Source organism: Leuciscus leuciscus, assembly GCF_965113295.1.
Source record: "Leuciscus leuciscus genome assembly, chromosome: 16".
Lineage (NCBI taxonomy): Eukaryota > Metazoa > Chordata > Actinopteri > Cypriniformes > Leuciscidae > Leuciscus > Leuciscus leuciscus.
The window spans coordinates 36,952,220-36,979,735 of record NC_138740.1 but is presented as its reverse complement, the minus strand read 5'-3'; the positions used below and the strand labels follow the sequence as shown (position 1 = coordinate 36,979,735).

At 38.2% G+C, this 27,516-nt stretch overlaps 1 protein-coding gene and 1 long non-coding RNA gene across 4 annotated transcripts; one reads left to right on the top strand and one right to left on the bottom strand.

The window, feature by feature from the left end:
• LOC309476901 (urokinase plasminogen activator surface receptor-like) lies at positions 1-25,986 on the bottom strand (the record flags this gene model as incomplete). 3 transcript variants are annotated; one of them, XM_082140059.1, is made up of 5 exons in its annotated part: positions 25,860-25,938; positions 1,198-1,314; positions 860-991; positions 537-644; positions 1-406 (listed from the first exon to the last, which is right to left on the bottom strand). In XM_082140059.1, exons 1-5 carry the CDS (start codon positions 25,906-25,908, stop codon positions 216-218), a joined length of 597 nt encoding a protein of 198 aa, XP_081996185.1. In that variant the 5' UTR covers positions 25,909-25,938. The 3 variants fall into 3 exon arrangements, with proteins under 3 accessions (XP_081996185.1, XP_081996184.1, XP_081996186.1); XM_082140058.1 differs by lacking the exon at positions 25,860-25,938 and adding an exon at positions 1,400-1,516; XM_082140060.1 differs by lacking the exons at positions 1-406; positions 537-644; positions 860-991; positions 1,198-1,314 and adding exons at positions 24,639-24,826; positions 24,957-25,064; positions 25,255-25,386; positions 25,658-25,774 and having other exon boundaries at positions 25,860-25,986.
• Positions 23,480-25,075, top strand: LOC309476914. Its single transcript, XR_014198411.1, has 3 exons — positions 23,480-23,630; positions 24,138-24,850; positions 24,949-25,075. It is a non-coding gene; the product is annotated as an uncharacterized lncRNA (long non-coding RNA).
• Positions 25,987-27,516: the final 1,530 nt, after the last annotated feature.

Sequence of the window (27,516 nt, the reverse complement as noted above, 5' to 3'; positions counted from 1 at the left end):
ATGATTTAATAGTTTTTTATTTACGAAAAAATATACGCACTTTTTTACATCATGAAGATTTAAAAATAAACCCTGAAATACGGTGATGAATACATACATTTTCCTGTATTAATTCAGTTTATCACATCTGAACACAATTTAGTACAGAAAAATACAAGCTATACAGTATATTCAGTACAGTGTGTCTGATTGTGTAATGTGAAGATCTGCTGTATTCAGTGCATCATGAAGTAGGAGAGCAGAGAACAGCAGAGGAACAGGAAGCTCTGGGTGACACTCTGAGCCCCGTTACACAGGTTCCCCTTACAACACGAGATGCCCTCAACATTAGGAATAAATGATGTGTCGTCACAAATAGATTTAGACACACAGCCTTTTACAACAACTGACTGACCTCCAACAGTCCCTGATGAAAAGAAAGCAAACAAAGGTTAGTCTAAGCTGGCAGTTGCTGTATGTGATTTGTATCAAATATTTAAAATAAATGGTGGAGAAACAAAAATAACAACAATCTTTGTCCTTTTCCAGATCCTCACCTGTTGCTTTAACACACCGATCTTCAGTCCCTGAACAGCTCACTGTGTTTGAGCAGGTCTGTCCATCACAATAGTAACATTTCCTTCCATTGGGGATGTTAGAGGGATCTACAGGAGGAAAACAGGTATTAGTTTAATTAGATTTTTTGTATAAAATATAATATCTAATGAAACAACACTCCATTAGCTGCTCCATTCAATCAGTTCACAGCAGACGAGCCACACCCTGCATTTTATTTCCTGATTGAATGTCCTTTGGAAGTAAAATGAATGTTGACTTTAAAGAAGATAGTCATTTGCACAAGGTCAGTAAAGCACAATACCTGGAGCATCTTTGACGTTACACTGGTCTGTGTTACAGCAGGAAAAAGACACCTTTGAAATGCCGAAGTTCATGAACCCACTTTGACAGTCAACAGTACAATCTTTAGTCTTCACTTTTACACTAATTTGACCTAAAATATGAATTAAACAGAAAAGACCAATACGTGTTATTTTGATGGAATAATTATAAATATGTAAAAAAGTTTTTTAGCAAAACAATCAGAAATAAACAGAATATTCTGTGATTGATTTAGTAAATTCTGCCAAGAAAACGAGTCACAGTTACAGTATATAAGAAGTTACACTTACACCACTCGATCTGTCATGCTGGTCTTACCTTGTGATACCGCTGTTAAACTCATGCACTTGGAAGATCCACTGGGACATGTTTTTAACTTCTGATCGGCACAAGAACCCGTCAGACCCGAGCACTCATAACAGATGAGAGAGTGTCCTTTAGTAATAAAACAAAGAGACAGTGAGAGAGATCCAATGAAAAAAAAAAATATATATATCACAAACACTATTTGTCTTCGTACCTGCAGTAAAAAGAATGAAGAGAAGAAAAACTGAGATTTGCAGATCCATTTTTGATCAGGAGGAGAATGAAACAACATGCCTGTTTCGGTGCTCATTTTATAACTTATCAAAAGGGGAGGATCTTTATGGGAAAATAAAAATAGAGAAGCAGAAACTACACAATTTACTTGCCATTTAACAATAAATTGAAGTTTGATAAGGAAATTACAAGCACTTTGCAGGTCTACCTAAACCTATTCTTAAATTGATAGTTCACCCAAAGATCATTCACTCGCCCTCATGTCATTCAAAACCTGTATGACTTCTTTCCTCACATAGACATGTTCTAGAAGAAAGTAAAAGATCTTCTTGTGTTCTGCAGAAGAAAGAAAATCATATTGTTTACATATGCTTTAGGGATTTGTGGCCATCTGGGGAGGAGGATGGAAAGTTATTGAGAAACCAGTTTAAACACTGAAGGATTGTAATAACCATAAGTTTGATTTCCTCTGAAATCAACAATCAGACTTGAGACATTGTGAAACACAAAAACAGCCTTTAATGACCTAGAACACCAGAGCTTCATCAGTTTGATCACATTTTCAAGCACATAACTAAAAGTAATCCATGCTGGAGGCTATTGGGTAAACTTTATTTTTCTTTCTCTGTTAATATCTTATTTGAGGTTTTTAACAAGTAGGATGAAAGCAAGAATAGCTACTTCAAAATAAATACAACCAATTAAAGAACAGTGGGCTAACATAAATAAAGCACAGGAATTTTTTTATTTTTTTTACATTTGTTACTTCTCAATAGAATAGACTCTATTTGTATAACATGAGCTATTTCTATTACAATATTCATTTATATAAATATATATATATAAGGATCATACACAGCGATTATATATTTCACTGCAAGAGCAACATCATTTGTATGAAAGATGTGGTAAACTCTTCTGGGAATATTGAGATTCAACATGCAAATGCGTATTGTAGTGACAACAATAAAAATATATATTTTTATTCAGACCTAATGAATTGTTAGAGCTGCAGAAAGATGGTCTGAGGCAAATGTTGATGAAAGTAAATAGTCTTTATTTAAATTTTTATTGTGATGACCTCCATAAATCTGCAAAATTTCAATGATTTATACATGTTAGATCAGATGGTCTCAGTCAACCTTTTGTCATTGCATGCAATATTGCATTGCGACACACAGGTTTGTGGTTTCCTGTTTTACAGTTACTTGTTTTGCAAGAGAAAAAAATCCGTTGACCTCTGAATGTTTTAACACTGTTGTGCGCTGATTGTTATTCGGTCAAACCACAGTAGAATGAATTGAAAAGCTTATGACATCAAACTGTGTATTAATTTACAGTTTTTCTCAATCGATTTGACACATTTCTCCAAACTCTGTTCTCAAAACAGTTAACACGGTGATCTGAACTCTTTGTAATTGTCCTAAACAGGTTGTAAAATTTCCTTTATTTCATGCAAATTACAAATCACATTCTCAAATGTTTTCACATTAGTTCAAACAGCCAACCAAAACTTTAATATATCGGGAAAAACAATTGCAGCTCTTTTTATTGGTTTAAATCACCATTTTTCCAAACACAACAAACAAAACTCTGTTATTTAATTCTCAGTTGCACTTGTAATGTTCTCAGTTAGCGCCAAATAAAAATCTGCTGAGTTAGTACCGTAATACACACAACACAGGCGTTGCAAATTTCCTAATTGTTTACACAGCTATCTCAATTACAAAAACTATAAAAGGGGAAAAGAATAATGACAAAAAAAAAAAAAAAGAGAGGAATGGGAAAAGGAAGAAATGTAAGAGTGAAAGATTTTGGAGAGGATAGAGGAAGGGTAATATTGAGAGGGAGAAGAAGAGTGGAGGAGGTAGAAAGAGATGAGGGGAAAGGAATATATGGTATAGGAAGAGTTGATGATTTAGGAGAAGCAAGAAGAGCTGAGGATGTAGAAAGAGGGAGAAGAGATGGTAAAGGGGACGGCAATGGTAATGTATTAGTGGAAAGAGTCTTGTGAAGAGTCTAGTGTCTTGGAGCCGCACAACACAGAAAGGCTTCTACATTTAACTTCCTCAATGAAATCCACTTTCCGCAGGGAGATACAGAGCAAATTGAGCGAAAATGAATAGTTTTTTGGGACTATTTCCAATTTCACCATTCAGCACTGGTGCAAGAGTAGTTTGAGCATTACCCACATTTCAGGATGGTGTTCCTTCCAGCATATTCTGCTCTTGGAGATGAAAGGTAAATGATCACAACCATTACAACCAAGTAAGTCTTCAAGCGATGGAAGAGGCCTGTGGAGAAGTTGAGGCCCACGGATGGATCCAGCATTCAAGGCTTTTTTTCCCCCACGATCCTTGACTCGTGAAAATATACGCTGTGATGTTGATGACATTTTTGACCAGATGTAAATGAGGCAAGATCTATAAAGTTCATTGATTCAATGATTGCTGTAAATTTATTTATTTATGTACTGATTTACAAAAATGAATCGTTATACAACTAAACTCGTCATTAAGGAAGTTTGAAGAACACAATTACAGAACAAGAAAAACATTTTCATTAAAGGTCCCATGACATGAAATTTTCAATTTCTGAGGTTTTTTAACATTAATATGAGTTCCCCTAGCCTGTATATGGTCCCCAAGTTTCTAGAAATTTCAATCGGTATAAATCGAGCTTTTCCTATCTTTCTCTGCCTTTGAGAAAATGGAGGCTCAATCAGGCTGATCTTGAATCCCCTCTTTATGACGTTACAAGGAGAAATGTTACCTCCCCTTTCTCTGCTTTGCCCGCCCAGAGGATATTTCTCGCCCATGAGAAAACGAGCTAGGAAACAGGAACGCGCACGCGCGCGATTTTAGTTTGTCCACGAGAGACATAATGGCTTTTGAGCGAGCAAAGCATAATAATTGCTCAATAATTGGATGTACAAATGAACACTGAAGGGTCAATACAAAGCTGGGCTTGCTGAACGTCTGAAACTAAAGTCTGGATCACTCTCTTTGGCTCAGCTACACACCTCGGACAAGTAAGTCAACTAATGATATATAAGTGTGTTGCTTTACCGTTTATGGTTACATAGCTTGTTACACGTAGAATGTGGCTGTCACATGAGCTATGCAGTTTATGTGTGTGAATACACACACTGTAACGCGAGTGTTGTACACGTCTTTGTTATTTGGATAACCGTTTTCCTGTTGGTTATATGGCGCGCGCGATATCCGCATTTCAAGATCGCAGAGCTTGATGTAATTGTAATAAGATAAATGACAGACGTTACAGATCTCTCATGAAAAGGCAACAGTAGGTTAGCGTTAGCTACATGATAATAACTGTAAACCATCCGAATAAAGTACCGTATCCAAACATAATATTTTAAACTTACCATTCGGAAACGTCCTGCTGGAGCCGCTGAGTTGCAGCTTCTCCATCTGGATCAGATTCTGGGTCAAACTGAAATGCTTGAACGACTGCGTGTCTTCGTGCCATTGCAATATATCCAACATAAACAAACATGCATGGTATCGTTGCGCAAGATGGTCAAGGCCACGCCCACCCTCCACCTTGCGCCGCCTTTCTCCTCCTCATTATCATTTAAAGCTACAGACACCGAAACGGCCTGTCTGAAGGAAGCTCATTCTGGGACTGGTTTGTAGTGGCTATAATTCTGCACCGAGGCTGAATTTTTGGAAAAAGATTTCAGATACAGTACTAGGGACCACTAAGGTCTATATTAAAGCCTACAAAAAGTAGCATGTCATGGGACCTTTAATGTATTTGTGTATAAAGCTTAATTTATCATCAGATCCAACATTTGAAGTGGATTAAAACCTTTCATCAAAGTTATATGACTTTTGAACAATACCCGTTCTTGTCTTAGGACAACTTTGATGAACTTATCCACTTTTGATCCACTTCAAATGTTGACTACAGTGCTGTCTTTAAAGTTAAATGAATGGTTTAAATAAGTTATTCGTTGGAAAAGTTAAAACATTAAATACATTAAGTAAAATTTCAGAAGTTCATGCTGTGTGCTGCCCTCTACTGGTCAGAGTTAATAATTCAGTGAAGGACACTCTCTACAGTAGAACTCTGTCAGGCAAGAAAGTCAGTGCTGGATTCATGTTGCTGAATTTATTTCTGATACGCTTCTGCCTTGGAGACTATGTGCCTGTAAGTAATGTGTAAATCATTTTCAATCACTTGCATTGGTAAGGAATGTCATGTTAGAAACGTTTTTATGTTTGTAAAACATGTGCTCTGTTAGCTAGCAGCACAGCTGTAGCTAGCTCTGTTTTTTAATTGCTTTGTGGCTTGTAGGTGAACTGTGTTTTCATACAGTAGGCTACATTGCTTGTTGTATTCAGTAGGCTACAGTGCTTGTTTTACACTTTAATAGGAATTTTGTAGTAACATAGTTATATGTATGCAAATGTTCATGTTTTGTGTACTGATTTATATTCTTATTTTGTAATGTTTCAGTTTTACAAAACAAAACAACAAGAGGAAACAATTTCAGTAAAATACAAGAAAAGTCAAGCCTTGTGTGTTTATTGGAGGACTTTTGAATGTTCACTGGCTGTCTAGCTTTGCACAAGAGATCGCATTGCAAGGGCAGCACAACTACTGTAAATATAACTTCTAAATCATAGAGGTATCTAACAATCAAAGGTGGCAAAAGTAGACACATTCTTAAGTATAGATATAAGATATCCATTAAAGGAGTCATAACCTAGTATTACCTTGGATACCCACGCTCTATTATAGTCTTTCAGGCCCTTCTAAAAAAGAAAAGTGGAAAAAAAATAAACACAGAGCTCCTCTGACCCTTATTTCTGAAGGCATTATTGTCTCGCAAGATCTGATGCGATATTTTGGCTGTCGTGGACGGTCATTTTAATAATGCAAATGAGGGGCGCGTTGATTGGTGGCAGGAAGGAGGGGGGTTGACACCGCAGGTAACGCTTCAGCATATCATTCCAAAATGACATCATGGCGCAAGTTGTGAATGAACCCGACCTGTGCTGCGTTCCAGTCCAAAATTGTCATGCCCTTCACTTGCTAACTTCCCTCCGTCTCGTTCACTCGGATGTACGTCATTGCGAGTGCCCACTACTGGCGGAAACGGCAATGGGCTGAATTGGAACGTCCTAAGCCCTTGATCACTTGGAATCAGCTATGGAGTTGATTTATTATTAAATTTTTTTTTCCCTTTAAGAATTTGTTTAATGCAGCATCCCAATGTGTATAGGTGTGTTTGGGTTGTTTTAAATTAAAATAAAATATAATTAATATATCATAGAGTTGACTGTGTGGTGGTGATTAGACGAGATATATACGGTGACGTCACAATCGTGTTGCATTGTGGGACATATAGGTGCCTGAAGTGTACATTTGAAGCAGACTCGCTCCCTCGGTCAAAATCGAGGGAACGAGGGTCTCTCCATCTAAACTTCCCTCGTCCACTTCACGAAGTGGAACGCACATCAAAATGGCGGTGGGGATTCCCCTGAGGGGAAGTGCTTAGGGAAGTTCGCAAGTGCGTGTCTAAAAGTGGACTGGAACGCAGCACTGGCCGCAACCTACGGAATTCAACCGTATATGACTCTGAACCTGAGCTGGAAAGGGAAGATGTAGAGTCGATGGAAGGACGTCTACATCAAGATGTCTCTGAATGGTAAAGACAATCATTTTGACTGAGACATACATTATACCTTTTATTTAATGTAGATTACATTAACGGAGATGTAGTCTACTTTTTTTTATCAGCTTACAGTGGTTATTGAGATCAACGTTTGCTATCATGTGGTGTTTTTGCCTTGTTTCACGTTGTGGTTTTTTAGACATTCAAATTTGTGAACGATTCCGGCGTAAAATGATTAGCACAGACACCTAACGTTAAGCCAGTGGGAAGGGTTGTAGGAACCGCGTCATTAAAAATGAATTTAATCCACTGGTCCCTGACAGCTTGGTCCGTTCTTGGGAGAGAAAACACATTTAAGTTACATGTTGATTCTGGCAGTCAACAACAGAGCAACTCACGTGTGCACTACGTTTCTGCATCTTTCTCGACTGAATATGAGGGGGAGAGGGGCAGGGCGGGCTTCCTGCAGCATAGGTCTGCGGTGTCCATATATGGTATATCCTGCCCCGTCTTGACGTCAAGTCGGGGCAGAAATTAAAATCTCGTATTTGAGTGCGCGTGCACGTGGGCTGGTTTACGAACCCAGGGTTAAACAAACGCTTCACTTTTAAATATCGGCTTCCCGGCCAGTGTATAATCGTTAGGCAATCATAACATACATTGATTCTCGTGGAAAAGTGAAAATTACAGGTCATGACTCCTTTAAGTATATAAAATGACCCATTCTTTCACGTCCTGGATAATTGTAGACCAATAGTAGCCAGCAATAACCCTGTTTTGAGTGCCTCTGACGACACTATGATTGCCAGTCCCCGGGTTATTGTGGCACTCCGTAAGAACAGACCTCTTCTTTTCCTCTGACAGGACAACTAGCCTCATGTACTGCCTACTGGGGCCGATGTAGAAGAGTCTGTCGTCTGTTTTAAAGGAAACAAGAAAACGTCTGAAAGAGTTCAAAGTAAATAGAAAAAGATCATATTACTATCTGACATATTAAACAACATTAAAGTCACGTGTATATTAATACCCAGATATGGGAGCTGAACAAGTACAGTTAACATAACTTTTGTTTTAAACAAATTTGTGAATTTAGCACATGAGGTTGTACCAGTCAGCCAGTTCTCTCTTTTTTTTTTCAGGGAGGAACCCGCCATTTGGGCGGCCAGGGCAGAACCTGCCCTGGGACGACAGCAGGCTGCTCGGGGACGGCCTCCGGGACGACAGCGGGCTGCTCGGGAACCATCTCCGGGACGACAGCAGGCTGCTCAGGGACAGCCTCCGGGGACATCGAACCACCGCCTCTGGGGATGCAGCGACGTCTTCGACCGCCTCTGGGGGTGCTACTGTCTCCTGCGAGGGCATGGCAGCCATCTTGCCTGGAGAGACGGGCGTAGCTGGAGTAGCCCATTGGCTACGAGGATGTAGATACCTCATGAAACCCCAAAAATCCAGGATTTCAAGCCCCTTCATCTCCCACTGGGGCAAAGGGTCATCAAGCCAGCGATTCAAAACATCGTTATATCCCATGCCTCTCGAAGGAGTCCAAAATGTCTTAGATAGGCAACCCACCGTCTGGCCCTGCTGGCGTAGGGTCGCTATATTGCAGAACCGTTCCCTCCTCTCCTTCTCGGTGGTTGGGGGAAGGATATGAAAACCTGTACCGCTGGATCTTTGCTTCTTGATGGAGTCCTTCTGTCACAACGCGCACACAAAAGGGTAGATCCAATAGCAGTTTAATGGGGTAATCCGTAATTAGTGATGTGACATTTGAACCGAGGCATCGGAGCTTGTGTCGAGAAAAAATGGGCATGCCAGATGAAGCCGCGATTCGAGGCTTGTGTTGTTAACGTGAAAATCACGTGACTAATGACAAACGAGGCCTCGGTTTGTGTGGATACGTCATCGGTTCGGTCTGAGTGTCGCTTCCGGATAAAAGGCGGTTCGAAACTCGCGCCACCTTGTGGGTGTTGTCAGCAGTAGTAGAAGCAGTTGTAGTAGTGTCAGAGAGTCAGAGAGTTAGATAACTATCATTGTCATTGTCGTTATTGTGTCATATATGTGTTAGGGCTGTATATTATTACATTATCAGGTTAGAATAGTTATAGTATATTGTTATTATTAATTAGTCTTGTTATATTAATTAGATAAGATTATTTGGATTGCACTGGATTTTTGGATCTGGACTGGACTGCTTTTTGATTTGGATTGCCCTTTTGGATTTGTTTGCTTTTGTGACCTCTTCCTTTTCCTGGTAATGGAGCCAGCAAGGAAGAGGAAATCCTCCCCTGTCTGGGCTCAACAGAAGCATCAGTATCCTCATCAGGGGCGGACTGGCCATCGGGAGCACCGGGACATTTCCCGGTGGCCTGACGGTCGTTCTGGCCTGCCGGCTGCCGCTGTGCAGACGATCAGCCTGGCATGTGATAGGCTGGTGTGCAACTACGAATTAATTGACGGATCTCTCAATCGACGAATCAGGCAATGGCGGAGTGAAAATGACACTCCCACCCAACGTCAGCGACGCACTGCCTAATATCTGGCTGCTATATCCAGAGACAGGGTATATCTGACTAAATCGTTCAAAAAATGGAGCGTAAACGCAAAGGAGGAGCAGAGAGGGAGCGTATAAAAAGGAAAAAAGCCCTGGCCACAGACGCAGCAAGCTGCTGCAAAATCCCAGCCATGTTCGCCAGTAAGGGAACAGGTCGGTCAAGATTACATTTACATTATATTTATAATAATTTGGCAGACGAACGTTTTCATCCAAATCACTTAGATAATCACAATAGATAAAATTAAACCAACAAACGAGCAACAATATGTAAGTGCTGCTGTGCTGTGTCAAGTCTCGTTACGTCTACATGTAGCATATTTTTTATATAATAAATAAAAATGAATAAAAAGTAGACAGAATAGTGTTAGTGGGTCAAATTGTTTAAATAATAAATAAATCAAGTAGATGGTATGGAAAAGAATACAGTGTTAGTTATTTTGATTTTTCATTTCTAGTCTACAATATGTAGCCTACAATGTTTGTTTGTTTATTTATTTATTTTGAAAAGGTGACGAGGGAAGCAGCAGTAGCACTAGTGCTGCAAATGCTCCTGCTGTTGAGCTAGAGGTGGTGGACAGTTCAGCGTTTGAGTCAGAGCAGGAACCTTCAGGTAAAGTTTAAGATAAGCAAAACTAAACATGCAGGCAGCAGGCTATACTTTTTAAACAACATGTGCTTTTTATGATTTATAAGATCAGTAGTAGGACTGTGATTTTGGGGACATACAACTGATGGCTGCACAATTATAAATACAGATTATTGAACACGCTTATTTCATATTGCAGAGCAACTAGATGTGCAGAGTGAGAGAGAGAAGGATTCAGGGAAAGATGAAGGAGACAGTGAAAGCCTTGATATGCCTTTTGATTATTTTGCCCGTCCACAGTCTAAGGATTTAGATTTTTTTTTTTAAGTATCACCCAATCCAAACATCTGAAAGAGCCATTCCTGATGTATTCCATTCAAAAGATGGCACAAACAGAAAATGGCTGACATACAATGAAAGTAATCACTCCCTATTCTGCTCAGTATGTCTTGCATTTGCAAAACCTTTAGGCAGTGACAGTGCATTTGTCAAAGGAGGTATGCAGGCCTGGAAACATGCCCATCAGAGAGTACAGGAACATGAGAGAAGCAGTATCCATAGAGAAAGTGCTGAAGCCTTTTTTCTTAGAGTCAACAAAGCAGATATCCATACCCTTCTGACTGATAAGCAAATGACCGTCCATCGAGACCAGGTTAGAAAGAGGAGGCAGGTCTTGGAACGTGTGATTGATGTAGTGAAAGTTATTGGTAAATGTGGGCTAAGCTACAAAGGGCACAGTCATGAAGCTACAAATGACCTTGAAAACACGGCTATCAATCATGGTAACTTTCTTGAGCTCATACTTTTGCTGAGCAAGTATGATGTCTGCCTACAGGAACATGTTAGTGATTGTATTGAGAAGAAAAAGAAGCAGGTGAGAACTAAAGAAAGAGGGTCCATGGTAACTTTGATGTCCAAAACAACAGTAAATAAAGTAGTTGAATTAATAAGAAATATGATTCAACAGACAATTGCTGTTGAAGTGAGAAAGGCAGGGATGTTCTCAATACAAATTGACACAACACAGGATTTAACATCCAAAGACCAGTGTGCAGTAGTTCTGCGATATGTTACTGATGTTGTCCACGAGAAACTCATTGCAGTCATTGACTGTGAGTCATCAACTGGACAGTACTTTGTGGAGCTTGTGAAACAGACCCTAGAGAAGATGGACATAGACATCAAAAAGTGCATTGGTAATGCAACAGACGGAGCTGCAAACATGCAGGGACATTACAAAGGTTTCTCTGCATTGCTCACAGGAGCATCACCTAACCAAGTACACATATGGTGTTACTCACATGTCCTCAACCTTGTTCTAGCTGACACTACAGGGGTTGTTGTGGCAAGTGAGTCCCTTTTCTCACTACTGAATGACATTGCAGTGTTCATTCGTGATTCCTACAAGCGCATGAAGCTATGGGAGGAAAACAGTGAGGACAAGAGACACAGACGGCTTGGTGTAATTGGTGAAACGCGCTGGTGGGCCAAAGATGAGGCCTTGAGGAAAGTATTTGGAAGGTTTGCAAAGCCTGACAATGCACTTTACACAGATCTGGTCATCACTATGGAAAAAATTGAAAAGGATGTGACCATGAAACCTGTCATCCGAAACAAGGCCCAAGGGTACAAGGCTGCTCTCCTAAAGTATGAAACCATACTGACAGCTGAGATTTTCCTCAGGATTTTTGAGCAGACAACCCCTCTCTCTAAATATTTACAAACAAGTGGCATGGATATTGCTTCAGCACAGCACTTGGTGACAGGAACAGAGGAGAGCTTGAGAAAGTGTGCCCGGGACTTTCAGGGTGTAATGAGGGCAGCAGATGACTTTGTTGAATGGGCCAATAGCATTCTGGAGAAGCTTTAGTCAAGTCAAGTCAAGTCAAGTTTATTTGTATAGCGCTTTTCACAATACAGATTGCATCAAAGCAGCTTCACAGTATTAAATTAAAATAATACAACAAAGTTTGTTTCAAGAGGAATTTATTGATTGATAAAATTAAATTAAATATCCCCAAAATATCCCCAACTGAGCAAGCCAAAGGCAACATGTTTTGGACATCAAAGTTACCATGGACCCTCTTTCTTTAGTTCTCACCTGCTTCTTTTTTTTTTTAGGACAGTGAGGCTGAAGTTCAGACTTCTCTCCCAGAGAAGAGAATTAGAAAACACAAGAGGCAGCCAGGTGAGCTGGCACAAGATGAGCCTATTGCTAATGCAGACACTGACTACAAAATCAACATCCACAATGTGATCTTGGACACTGTTATTGAAAGCTTTCATAGCCGTTATGCAGAAAATGCAGTGCTGTGTTCAGATGTCTCCTGCATGGATCCTAGGAACTTCCCTGAAATCAGAGAAAAAGGCCTTCCAGGGACAGCCATGAAGGAGCTCCGCAAATGCCTACTGCAATTTGATGAACGTGCCAGTCTTGAGACATTGCAGGCTGAACTGATCAGCCTTGCACAGCACTGGGAAAGATTGAAACAATCACTAATGGAGAAATGAAGCTAGCGTAAGTTCTGCCAGGAAGACTCAATCGTTCACGTCATGTATTACCTTCTCATCTATCCAATCATATCCTAATAGCCAGTATAAAAGGGTGGTACTTACACATGTCTGAGTTCGCCGATGCTGTCGCTTCAACCACCTCCATCCTCCCCATCCACCACCAAGACGGGACTTTTCCTTCATCTCCCTAACATTCTATGCTGGGTCCTCCCCTCCATCCTCCCCATCACCTCCAGACGGGCTCTCCCCTCTACCCCGAAGACGCCAGGATGTCCTCTCCTCCTTCCACCCCACCACCACCAGATGGCCCCCTTCCTTACTTCACAGGGGGTGAGCTGCGCCCCTGCCTTCGTCTTCAGGCAGGATATGCAGATTCCGTACCCTCGGAATGCGAGTTACGGACGGGGCCTACGCCAAAGAATTTGATTGTTTGCTGAGCTCTTAAATAAATGTTCATTGTCACAGTATTAATTCTCCCGAGTCTTTCTGGTAGAACTACAACATTAGGGGTGCTGCCTCTAATGATGAAGCAGGGGAAGGCTCTGAGGTTCCTGATGAAAGTGTAGAGTTTGTAAGCAGAAGTTGTTCCACATGCAAAAACTGTCCAATATGCTGCTATCTCCTCCTGTCTCAGTACAATCTGCTTACTGATGCTTATCACATCATTGGTTTGGGCTACAAGTTCCTCCTCACACTATCTATTACTCAAGTTGCCTGTGAGAGGACCTTCTCCACCCTGAAGTTAGTGAAGAGCCGTCTGAGAACCTCCCTGAGTCAAGATAACCTTGAAGCATTCCTTTTGATGGCAACTGAGAAGGAGATTCTTATGGAACTTGATAAAGATGACATAATTGACAAGATGGCAGAGAGCAGTGAGCTACTGCGTCGCCTACTGGTGTACTAGTAGTGCTAATTACTTACTGTTTACTCTTACTGGTCAGTTCCACATAATGCCATAATTGAGTAAACATTGTTATCTGTTACTTAAGCTGTCATAGGTTTTGTTAAGTTTATTTGTGTTTGTGTTTCTGATACATTTGATATACTAGAGTTGAGCACTGAAAATACATAAAATGTAAATATTTCAACATGTGAATGTGTCTCTTATTATCTCTTTTAAAAAGCCAATTTTTCTATTTGTCATTGGTTTGGTAGTATAAATGGTGTATTCCTAGTGAGTTTTTAAAGGTTTTTATTTTTTTTATTTATATTGCATCTGGTAGTCTACCTGTTACATTAATAGGGTTAGCCTACAAGTTTGTCAGTCCAGTAGATTACATGAATAGGGTGGTGGTGACTGCAGCAGCAGAGGTGGCCTGGCAGTGGAGTCAAATTCCCGGCCTGAATTATTGTCCCAGTCCGCCACTGATCCTCATTTATACCAGCTGGCAATGGCATGTTCCCCTGCATCCTCTGTTCCTTGTGAAAGGATCTTTTCCAAGGCTGGAGAGATTTTGTCCGAGAAGAGGAATCGTCTAAACAATCGTTTATTGTTTCTCAATAAAAATCTATTGTAATCCTTCCTTCCAGACTATTCTGTTGCAGTTTACTTTATTACACTCCCTCCAACATAAGCACTGCACTCAACACAGTGTCACTGTTGCTGTTCATACTGTCACTATCCAAACAATTTATGAATAATGAATTAACTGTGTGTGACTCTGCACAAGTAAATTCAGACAGAGAAAGATACATATTTTATATTATACACAGATAATGGACAAATGTCTGCTCATGTCTTTTAATTATTGCAAATGAAAGGTTACAGACATTAACAGCGAGTACAAAATAAATAAATAAATATTTTTATTTATAAAAATATTTTTATAAAATAATTGTTTTATAAACTGGTTCAGAATGAATGAATTTGTCTGCTATTTCTTTGCACAGTAGCTAGGTGTCACTAGTGAGCAATGCTGAATGAAGCTTCGAGTAATGAACCTTTGGCTGAAGCAATGGCTGAACCATCACTATCCGTAATCACAAACTAGGCCAGGCAAAGGGTCAAAATCCATACAAAGGCAGTCCAAAAACAAGAAACAAACAGGCATGGAACACAGAGGTGCAATGTGACATCAAACTAGGGATGGCTGACGCGAAACAGTCGTTCCGAAGCTTTGCGAGATCCCGAAGCGCAGATGTTTCGAAACACTGATCCGAAGCGTGATTCAAAACACCCATGTCACGTGACTATGGCCAAACGAAGCCTCGAAGTGTTTCACTAATGGCGCGTTTCCACCGAGCGGTACGGTACGGTACGGGTCGGTACCCTTTTATTTGCGTTTCCACTGCCAAAAGTTGAGAATGGTACCAAAAAGCTGAACCGTACCGTACCACTTTTTGGGTACCCTTCCGTTGGGGTACCTAGCACAGTGGTACGGTACTAAAAGGTGGAGCTAGACTCACTGCAGGACGTTGATTGGTTGACAGAGAATCGTCACTTGCGCGTGCTACGAGGGGAATGACAACATAAGAAGCGCCATTTTTGAATATACAGTTTAATATAATACTACTGTTACTGTGTCACGAAATGTAATTTTAAGAGTTTTTCAGGCGAGAATGTAGTTGTTTAAAGCTCAAATCTGTGGTTTATTTATAAAGATGATTTGTTTTTCCCCGGTTGTGAGATCCATGCAATCAGCGGGCGCTCGGCGCTCATGTTTCCCGGCTGGATGAGCCTTTCCTCGGCTAAGTTAAAGTTAGTTCTTCTGACGTTCGCCGATGACTCCGACGGTAGTGGTTAAACATGAGATATAATTCGTCTTGTGCAGACCTAACGGGCGATCTTTGGTCTCGTGAATATATAATTCGTTCCCTGTCAATCGTTTTGGCTGAGGGCTAAGTTTAGTTTCATATTATAGGCTATTTGTATTTAACTTTACTGTTGTAATGTTAGACTAGAGCGCAGCATTTGGGCATTTGACTGAATTGTTTGCTTTATTTCTATTGTATAGCTTCTTGTACCTTTTACTTAAACTTTTATATTGGCTATTATTGATAAAACTGAAATTCTACAAAAAGAAATATGGTTTCTTGTCATTTTCTTATTACAAGATTATCACTGATGTTTATTGCAACATTTGTACAAATGCATATATTGCCTGTAATATGTGTAATTTTTTTTTATTATTTAAACGAAAAGAGGTAACAGTTAACGTTAGGGTTGTGTTTTAAATTTCGTTTTGTTATAAATAGAATAACATATAACGTGCAGTGAATAATCAATATGCGTTGTGCATGAACCACATTTGTGTCCCTATAATGTTTAATTTATTTAAATGAAAACGAAAAGAGGCAGAGTAGTGTTTATAACATATTTCGTTTTATTGTTGCTTAAAATGTACATACAGAGTAACAGAGATAACCGGAGTAGCAGAGCGAGCTGAGTGACGCTTTTAAGAACGCGCTGTACCATGTGCATGTAGGAGTGAGTCGCACATGGCAAGTACAAACTTTGCTTACTTAATATTGAGAAAAGCCTAATGTCGGCGCTTGTCTTCTTGTGACAAACATGTCGAGGAGCAAGAACAAGATCTGCTGTATATGTCATCCATTGTAGTTTACTAAGTTCTTCTTCGCGCGAAAATGACGTCGATCGAAACACCACGCCTATCAAGTAAGGGTACTGTTGGCAGTGGAAACGCTAGCCAGACCATGGTTAACAGACCCGAACCGTACCGTACCGTACCGTACTGTACTGCTCAGTGGAAACGAGCCATAAGTGTTTCATCAGGTGTGGTCCGCCGAATCAGCGTTTGATTGACAGGGTCGGGAACAGACCACAGGTACAATCGCGCATCTGTATAAAAGTGAAATCAACGCATACTGACCTCGTGGGTTTTTGTGAGAGGAGTTTGATTTTGAGATAGCGGATTTTTGGTGATATAGTGACATAGTGCGATTTGATTAGTTATAGGCTATTTAGGCTTACATTTAAATTTACACAACACATTGACTGATAGGCTAGAGACAGACAGAGTATACATATAGTGACACATTAATAGATACATAGATATAAATATATATAGCAAGCTAGATTAATAGATAGATACAGATAGATTATAGACACATATATAAATACATAGATAGATTATATCTAGATAGCCTACATAGATAGATTTTAGATATATATCTAGATACATTGATAGATTCATATAGATAGATACATAGATAGATAGATAGATAGATAGATAAAATGGAGGCTCCCCAGAAGAGATGCCGTACATCTGTGGTGTGGGAGCATTTCCGTTTAGAAACCCCAAATAAAGTGAGATGTGTGTGTTGTGATCGGCTGCTAGCCTACTGCAACAATAGCCTACATCATCCATGATGCGCCATTTGAGAATTTGAAATTTGAAAAATACAATAAAAAAATAAATAAAAAAATGTAATGGCTCGTCAAGGTTGTTTCAGATCAACACCTGCAAGTGACCACTAGTTGAGATGGGTGTCGGATTGTTTCGAAGCCTCGAAACAATATGGACCATTTGGTTCAACTGTTTCATTGCTTCACGAAGCCTCGATCTGCCCACCACTGGCAGAAACTATCACAGATAAACAGGAATAAATGTCCTTTCAACCATCGACGCAACATAACAGTTCAGCAGGCTGTTATTAACGGCACAGCAGCTTCACTCAAGAGGGAGCTCAGTCAGAAGATTGTCGAATCTTCTGTCAGAATAAAAGTCCTCTCTTAAAGGAGCCTTTCCACTTAATGCAAAAAAAAAAAAAAAAAAAACCTTAAAGGTACAATATGCAAGAATTTTTTTGCCGCTAGAGGGCGCTACATTCCAAACAACAACAACGGCGTAGCTTGATGACGATGTGAAGGAGCGTGGAATGATGGGAACTGTCGTTTTAAACTCCACCGTGGATGTAAATCAGTCAGACGGGAATCGAAAAATCATGTTCATGGATGAGGCTAATTTCTATTTTTATAAATGTTGCGTTTAATGACATGCTTTTTGTGGCGAGGGGGGCGTGGTTCAGCGCGGTCTGTGATGGGAGAGAGAAGAGACGAGCGGGGACGCAAGTAGGTCAAGTGCAAATGACGAACACCTGTGTCTTATTGCAGTATTATTGGCGTGGAGAGACCGCTTATAAGCCGCGCTGGAACGAGAGAGAGGCTGGAGAGAAAATTGGACGCAGAGGAAGAAAACCGGTGGATCCGAGCTCTCATTTTTGAACTGTTTTGTGCCGTCGCGGTTGCCACAGTGTTGTGCGCGGCTTTTGTTTGTTTTGCTTTATTTTAATAAAGTACGAGTCCCAGTCACGCTGATCCCTGTCTTCTTCCTTCCTGGCTCTTAAACCTCATCACACTTTTATTTCATTAAAATGAATTAACCGCAATAAAAGTAAGGTTTAATACTAAATTGGTTATCATAGATGTTACTGTATTTGTTGAATTCATTGTTGTGATAACGCTGCGCAGTTTTACGTGTTCTAAACAATTGTTGTAAAAGTACATTCGAACATGCCCACATCATTTGCCAAAATACTGATTAATCTTTATGTATAACACATGCTATGTTAATTTACATGGCCATAAACACCAGACGTGATAAACAATGTCAATAAACTAAACACAAATCTAAAGCAATAATACTTTCCTTACATAAACATAACTATTACAGAATGCTACATTTGGAAAATATAAAATTAAGCATGCTTTGTCGACAGAGCCAGCTGCAATCGGTAAAGAATAATGTTGTACCATAACGACTGCAAGAAACAAGCTAAAGTTTGTAGCTTGATAGACGCTACAACTACAACTTCCGCATTTGTCCAGGACTCCACGCAGTACGAGCGGAAACCGAGGGTAACGCGGATATGACGCAATTGACTGGCGACTCCCAGCTCTCCCCTGCTCTAACGCCCCGTTTCCTTGGTTAAAATCGCAATTTTCTCACGATTTAAAAATAGTTGGAAACATTTGGGATATTTTAAGTAATCAACTTAACAAAATATATAACACTGGCCTTGAGATTTTGGGATATTTTAATGCAAAATTCTTACATATTGTACCTTTAATACTTTTGCTCAATAATATTTGTTTTAAGTGTGTAACTAGCTAGCAATACATCATGTAACTGTAATACATCATGCGATGAAGGTCCAGCTCTTGATCCAGATTGCACGATTCAATTCAGATTCACAAGGTCTTGTTTTTATTCTGAATCTCCATTCGCTTCGCTTCGATATTGATTAATTTGGAAATATTTCAGGTATAACGTTACGTCAAAAAAGGAACAAAATCTCAACTAATGCTGCAGTGTAAATTGGTACACTATCAAATTCATTAACAATAAATAAAGAACAGTTGAATACAATCATTAAAATAATTAATATATAACATATTTTGCGATACCCTCTTGAGTTATTTTTTTCTAAATGACAAGCTACTGAACGACTTTACTGAGGTAAATTTAACGTTCAAGCAATTACTGACGTCTTTCCGTGATTGATACATGACTGGGCAATTACACGAGAGATTATATATTTCAGTAAGTTGTAGCAACTGTAGCCTATATTTTAACACACCTTCTGATGTCCATTCATGTTTATTCTGTGCCACATAAACCGTAAAAGGGAGAATTGAATGGTTCAATTTGAGAAGGGTCTGGCTGCAGACTGCGGGCGACTGGAGCTCCACTCTCAAACAGGAACTATGTCAGGCATTTCAGAGAATTTGGCAGTACATCCAACCGGCCTCACAACCGCAGACCACGTGTAACCACACCAGCCCAGGACCTCCACATCCAGCATCTTCACCTCCAAGATCGTCTGAGACTAGCCACCCGGACAGCTGTGTCTTTGCTGTAACAATTATGGTCACTTGCAGTTCAAGTGTGTTGTCAAAATAGTTTTTTTCTTTTCTCAAAAACAATTCAATTAACTGTGGAAATTATTCTTCATTATTTTACTGTGGTTGATTTGTACATGTTATTTTGCTTTAACTACAAAATTCTGATTAAGTCATTATTTTTGTTCATATTTTTAATTTTACTAACTAATTTGTTACAGTATGGTCACTTGCAGTTAATGTGTGTTGTCAAAATAGTTTAAGATGATTTATTTTTTTACATAAAAACAATTAAAACTGTTAAATTGTGGAAATTATTCTTCATTATTTTACTGTGGTTGATTTGTACATGTTATTTTGCTTTAAATACAAAATTCTGAAATTATTTTTACTATAATATAATTATATTAAAGTCATAAAACGTAAAATCTTAGTACACCGCTTCGATGTTTTGCGTGAAGATTAGGTCAGGTGACATATATATGCACTCCGGCGCAGTGGAGGTGACGTATTTCCGCTCTTGAGTGGAGCTTCACTCGCCCCGTAAGTCTGCAGCCAGTGTCACTACTCGATCCGTACCGGAAACACGATCTGCACTAACTGCTAAGTTTTGCTACCACTTCCTGTCATCGCAAACGTTTTTTTACGACAACGACGTCACTGTCACTACTCGATCCGTACTGTACTGTCACGATTTGTACTGTATGTGCGAAAAAACTTATAGATATCATATCTACATGGATTCTTTTGCATTTTTTGTACAAGTTCAAGATTTCTCTTAAAATGAGAAATTCCTGACAATCACGCAGAGCGTCGAAAAGTGAAACGGGCGACTGCAAATTTTATCATCAAAGGTAACTATGGCCCAGTTTCACAGACAAGGCTTAGACTAAGCCAGGATTAGGCCTTAGTTCAATTATGGCATAAGTAGCTCTTATAAGCGTGCCTTAGAAAAATAAACATGACTGGTGTGTATCTTGAGACAAAAAAAAAGATATAAAAATATGTTGCTTTCAGTTAAAACAGTTCAAATATGCATTTAACTCTCTGGGCCTAGCTTATGCCTTGTCTGTGAAACCGGGTGTCACAGTGTCTGGTTGGTGTTCCCTGGGTGTCCACTAGAGGTCTCTTCCCCTTACTGTCACCACCACATCAGGAACTGCATTTCCCATCATCCTTTGTCTGTACTCATCACTGTTCATTGCACTCAGCTGTTCCCACTCACATTGTATCTTTCTATTTATACCCTGTCTGTTCAGTCATTTTCATGGAGTCCTTGTTTGATGCAGTGGTGGGCAGATCGAGGCTTCGTGAAGCAATGAAACAGTTGAACCAAATGGTCCATATTGTTTCGAGGCTTCGAAACAATCCGACACCCATCTCAACGGTGACACCTAGTGGTCACTTGCAGGTGTTGATCTGAAACAACCTTGATGAGCCATTACATTTTTTTTATTTATTTTTTTTATTGTATTTTTCTAATATGTGAAGCTTGTAACCTATAGGCTCCTCACTGTGCATAATGTTATTTTGGACCTGCAAAATGAATATTAATAAAAGAAATCAAGCCACAATGTCTCACTTTTTTAGAGATTTTTATTAAAAAATATTAATTTCTCTGCTGTGGAAGGACTTAGCCTACTTCTTTTTTTACAGATAATTTCTCCAGCCTTTGAAAAAATCCTCTCACAAGGGACACTTGTTGCTGGCATGCAAAGATATTTTTTAGCTACACTGAAAAAATATTTTCATTCATCCAATTAAAAAATTTTAGGGTAATGGTTCACATCTATATTTTATAACTTGAGCCAATGAAAAATAAATAACTTGCCCTTACCAATATTTTCTATGTCTATGAAAACTATTTTATATAACTTGGCACAAAGCATATTTTTCTTGTTGAAAAAAATAAATTCATTTAAATTCTATTTTTGATCTAAACAAAAATATATAGATTTAATCAAAACAAAAATTCTCATTTAATAAATATGTATTAGAAATTATTTGTTTTCTCCAATTAAATAGATATTGATTTAATAATACAATTATTTCTCATTTTTAAAAATACAAGTTAATAGAAATTATTTATTTTAAACAAACAAAAAGATATGGATTCAATAAAACATATTTCCCATTAAGAAACATTAATTAATCTTGTCCAAAATCAAATAAAAAAGACACATAATTTTCATTAAATCGATATTTATTAAATTATTATATACATTACTTCCACACATCCACAATTTCGTGTCAGATTTTCAACTTTTTCAACATTTGCGACAGACAGCAAGTCCCTCAGAACCTCTTGACCCTCAAGTATGATTCCAATGTTTGTGGGTATACAGCTTGTGCATCTCTGATGACAAAGATTTCCATGGTTTCTGCTGAAGAGTTTTTTCAGCCTCTTCCTTCTCCAACACCTGGAAAAGAATTTAGGAAGGAGAAAAGAAAAAGAAAAAAAGAATAAGGAATCAATACAGCTTGGGTTTCCCCCCAAAATAGTTTACATAATACTAATACTTCTAACTAATTATAAAATTTACTCCAATTTGTTGTTGACATATAAATATAAGTTGCACAAACTTTCCAGCACATGGACTCTGATTTTAGCTGAAAGTAATTGTTTCTATATTTGAAATTAGCCTTCAGACTGTTATCAGACATATATCTGAACATAGTCTGATGGCTAATTTTGAAGTGGACAGCCATATCTAGCATTTTCACATCTCTAAAGTAATCTGGCCTTACCAGGAAATCTTTGATGAGGTCCTCCACTGTTTCTCCCATATAAAGGATGAGATATTTCAGTGCTCTTTGTATCGGTGTCAGAGTATCCTGCATCAAGATAGTACAAATTTGGCATGAGGGTACATTATGGTCAACAAACTTTAGTACAATATACGTTATCAGTTGATATAATAATCATTATAATATATGATTCAATAGTGTGTCAATCCTATTACTAACGCCACGAAAAAATGTCTGCCCCCCCCCCCCCCCCCCCCCCCCCCCCCCCCCGAAACAAATATTTCTTATTTGAGCTCTTAATGAAAAATATTTATATTTAACTATGTTTTGAACGAAAAAAATATTATTTGAAAAATAAAACAAATAATGGTAAACTGAATTGAAAGACAAATTATTAATTGGATGAAGTACTGCTTGAAAACCTTTTTACAGTGTATATACAAATGAGGAAAGATTACTGCTCTCTCTTTCCAGTAAGTTAGTGGATCATGAGTTCTGGGCAAATACGCAAATTTCAAATTATCAAATGGCGCATCATGGATGATGTAGGCTATTGTTGTAGTAGGCTAGCAGCCGATCACAATACACACATCTCACTTTATTTGGGGTTTCTAAACGGAAATGCTCCCACACCACAGATGTACGACATCTCTTCTGGGGAGCCTCCATTTTATCTATCTATCTATCTATGTATCTATCTATATGAATCTATCAATGTATCTAGATATATATCTATAATCTATCTATGTAGGCTATCTAGATATAATCTATCTATGTATCTATATATGTATCTATCTATAATCTATCTATGTATTTATATATCTATAATCTATCTATACATGTATCTATCTATTAATCTAGCTTGCTATATATATTTATATCTATGTATCTATTAATGTGTCACTATATGTATACTCTGTCTGTCTCTAGCCTATCAGTCAATGTGTTGTGTAAATTTAAATGTAAGCCTAAATAGCCTATAACTAATCAAATCGCACTATGTCACTATATCACCAAAAATCCGCTATCTCAAAATCAAACTCCTCTCACAAAAACCCACGAGGTCAATATGCGTTGATTTCACTTTTATACAGATGCGCGATTGTACCTGTGGTCTGTTCCCGACCCTGTCAATCAAACGCTGATTCGGCGGACCACACCTGATGAAACACTTATTGAAACACATCGAGGCTTTGTTTGGCCATAGTCACGTGACATGGGTGTTTTGAATCACGCTTCGGATCAGTGTTTCGAAACATCTGCGCTTCGGGATCTCGCAAAGCTTCGGAACGACTGTTTCGCGTCAGCCATCCCTAGTTTCTGCAGAAGTTACATTGAGGTGTTAGACATTGGGCTACAAGTAAGCCTGTTTGCCTTATGTTTGTGTTTATAGAGATCGATATTGAGTTATTTATAACTGCGTCACACACGCATGTCCGGACATGCCCGCAGCTGTTTGTTCTGTTAGTCTAGCTTAATGACGCTGTTCCATATGTGATTATTTCTTCTTTATTGAGATGTAAGTTATATCACTGGTTTGGTTTTCGATGATTCCTTTGTGGTGTTATTTTGATATTTTGAGTTGTTTATACCAATCGAGTGATTACAATCTGATGTGCTGCGTTATCCATATAACGTTAGAGAGTGATGTTTATCATAGATGATTATGGTATAATGTATAACGTTAATGTGACACCTTATTTTCCTTTATTGGATTGTATAGCCTATTCCATGGTGAAATGTTACTGATGAGGATTTAGAATGCTTTGGTTGCATTTATGTCAATGGATGTTTATTATTATTATTATTGTATATGCACAGCTATTTTTGTTATTCATTATCCTTTATTGTATTTCTTGTTTTTCAGACTAATGTCTCTACTGCCTTTAATTGATACCTGAAATACCTGTACCTCTGCAGCTTATCCTTTATCAATACATCATCTAAACCTGCATACCTGTCTCCTCATCCTTATATTAAACTGTGCTCGGACAGGCACCCGGAGGGGTTCACTTATTTACTAATTTAATTAGATTCAGATCCAGGCAGTCAAAGTCTCCCAAACATAGTTTGTAGGACAAATGCAAAACAAAACAGGTGAAAATGTTTCTTTTTGAATAATTAAATAATGATCATACTAGATTTTTTTCTGGACATGATGATGATTTAGTACTTTTTTTTTAAAGAAAAAAAATATTGCACTTTTTTGAAGATTTAAAAATGAACCCTGAAACAAGGTGATGAATACATACATTTCATGTATAAATTCAGTTTATCACATCTGAACACAGTCTAGTACAGAAAAAACAAACAAGTTATTATATTCAGTAAAGAGTGTCTGATTGTAGAATGTGAAGATCTGCTGTATTCAGTGCATCATGAAGTAGGAGAGCAGAGAACAGCAGAGGAACAGGAAGCTCTGGGTGACACTCTGAGCCCCGTTACACAGGTTCCCCTCACAACATGAGATGCCCCCAACAGAAGGAATAAATGTGGCGTCACAAATAGATGTAGTCGCACAGCCTTTTACAACGGTTGACAGGCTTTCAACAGTCACTGATGGAAAGAAAGCAAACAAAGGTTAGTCTAAGCTGGCAGTTGCTGTATGTGATTTGTATCAAATATTTAAAATAAATGGTGGAGAAACAAAAATAACAACAATCTTTGTCCTTTTCCAGATCCTCACCTGTTGCTTTAACACACCGATCTTCAGTCCCTGAACAGCTCACTGTGTTTGAGCAGGTCTGTCCATCACAATAGTAACATTTCCTTCCATTGGGGATGTTAGAGGGATCTACAGGAGGAAAACATGTACTAGTATATATAATATAATGTAACACTCCTTTAGCTGCTCCATTCAATCAGTTCACAGCAGACGAGCCACACCCTGTATTTTATTTCCTGATTGAATGTCATTTGGAAGAAAAATGAATGTTGACTTTAAAGAAGATAGTCATTTGCACAAGGTCAGTAAAGCACAATACCTGGAGCATCTTTGACGTTACACTGGTCTGTGTTACAGCAGGAAGAAGACATCTTTGAAATGCCGAAGTTCATGGACCCGCTTTGACAGTCAACAGCACAATCTTTAATCTTCGTTTTGAAACTAAATTGATCTAAAATATGAATTATACAGAAAAGACCAATACGTGTTATTTTGATGGAAAAATTATAAATGTCAGTTATAAATGTATCAGTTTTTCTTATTTCAAATGTTTTTAATAATACAATTGCCATTGTTAGCAAAATAATCGGATAGAAAACAAATTAAACAGCAGGAATAAATAAAATATTCTGTGATTGATTTAGTTAAATCTGCCGAGAAAACGAGTCACAGTTATATGAGAAGTTATATTTACACCACTCGATCTGTCATGCTGGTCTTACTTTGTGGTATCACTGTTAAACTCATGCACTTGGAAGATCCACTGGGACACGTTTTTAACTTCTGATCGGCACAAGAACCTATCATACTCACACACTCATAACAGCTGAGAGAGTGTCCTTTAGTAAAAGAAAAAGAAGGAAAGAGACATTAATTATCTGTATTTGTACCCAGTAACATCACAAACACTATTTGTCTTTGTACCTGCAGTGAAGAGAATGAACAGGAGAAAAACTGAGATTTGCAGATCCATCTTTGATCAGGAGGAGAGTAAAATAATGTGTCCGTTTCAGTGCCATTTTATAGCTTATCGAAAGGGGAGGATCTTCATGAGAAAATGAAAGTAGAGAAGCAGAAACTTAAAACTACACAATTTACTTCACACTTAAAAATAAAAGAAAGTTAGGAAATTACAAGCACTTTGCAGGTCTACCTAAACCAACCTTTATATTCACCCAAAGATCATTAACTCGCCCTCATGTCATTCAAAACCTGTATGACTTTTTTCCTCAGTAGAACATAGACATGTTCTAGAAGAAAGTAAAAGATCTTGTGTTCTGTGGAAGAAAGAAAATCATATATAATTTAGTTTACATATGCTTTAGGGATTTGTGGCCATCTGGGGAGGAGGATGGAGAGTTATTGAGAAACCAGTTTAAACACTGAAGGATTGTAATAGCTGCAGTTACAGTGAGTAGTATATGATCATATATGACATCAAACGTCCTGATCAAACAGGACCATAAGTTTCATTTCCTCTGAAATCAACAATCAGACTTGAGACATTGTGAAACACAAAAACAGCCTTTAATGATCTAGAACACCAGAGCTTCATCAGTTTGATCACGTTTTCACATGACTAAAAGAAGTAATCCATGCATTTCCCAAGCTTAGCTGTACTGTAGGTTACAGGGATGCTAGAGCCTACTGGGTTTTTCTTTCTTTGTTAATATATTATTTGAGGTTTTTAACAAAAAAGCCAAGAGAATGAAAGCAAGAACAATAGCTATATAACTTCAAAAGAAAAAAAAATGGTCTAACATAAATAAAGCACAGAAAAAAAGGTTTAAAATTGTTACTTCTTAATAGAAATATCTCACATTATAAAAATGGATTCTGCATAATGTACCCTTGTATTATGCAGACTTCATTCGTATAACGTGAGATATTTCTATTAAAGTAGTATTTATATAAATGTATGTATATTTGCAAGGATCATGCACAACAATCTCTTTACAAAATGTTGCAAGTGCAACATCATTTATGTGAAAGATGTGGTGAACTCTTTCTGGGAATAGTGACATGCAACATGCAAATACGTACTGTAGTGACAAAAGTACAAATTAAATTTTTCATTGAGACCTAATAAATTGTTAGAGCTGCAAAAAGAAGATGGTCTGAGGCAAATGTTGATGAAAGTAAAATAGAATTTTTTTTGTAAATAAAAGTTTGTATTTTAAATGTGATAACTAAAAATCTGCAACCTTTTAAAGATATATTACATGTTAGATTAGAGGATCTCAATCAACCTTTTGTCTATTGAATATTGCATCGCGGCAAACATGTTTAAAGAAGTATTGTAGTGGTTTCCTTTTTTTACAGTTACTTGTTTTAGAAGCGAAAGCAAAATCCGTTAACCACTGAGTGTTTTAACACTGTTGTGCGCTTATTGTTATTAAATCCATAACATTTTGTATTTAAAGTGTACAACATTTATGTAATGAGCGAGTACATAATGAATCCATTTCCTGAATCACTAAGGTACACATTGTACCTGATGAAGACCTGATGGTCGAAACGTTGTGCTTTCATTAAATTTATCTGGAGTAGCTTGCAGTGTGCGGACTTCACTTTTCTTTTT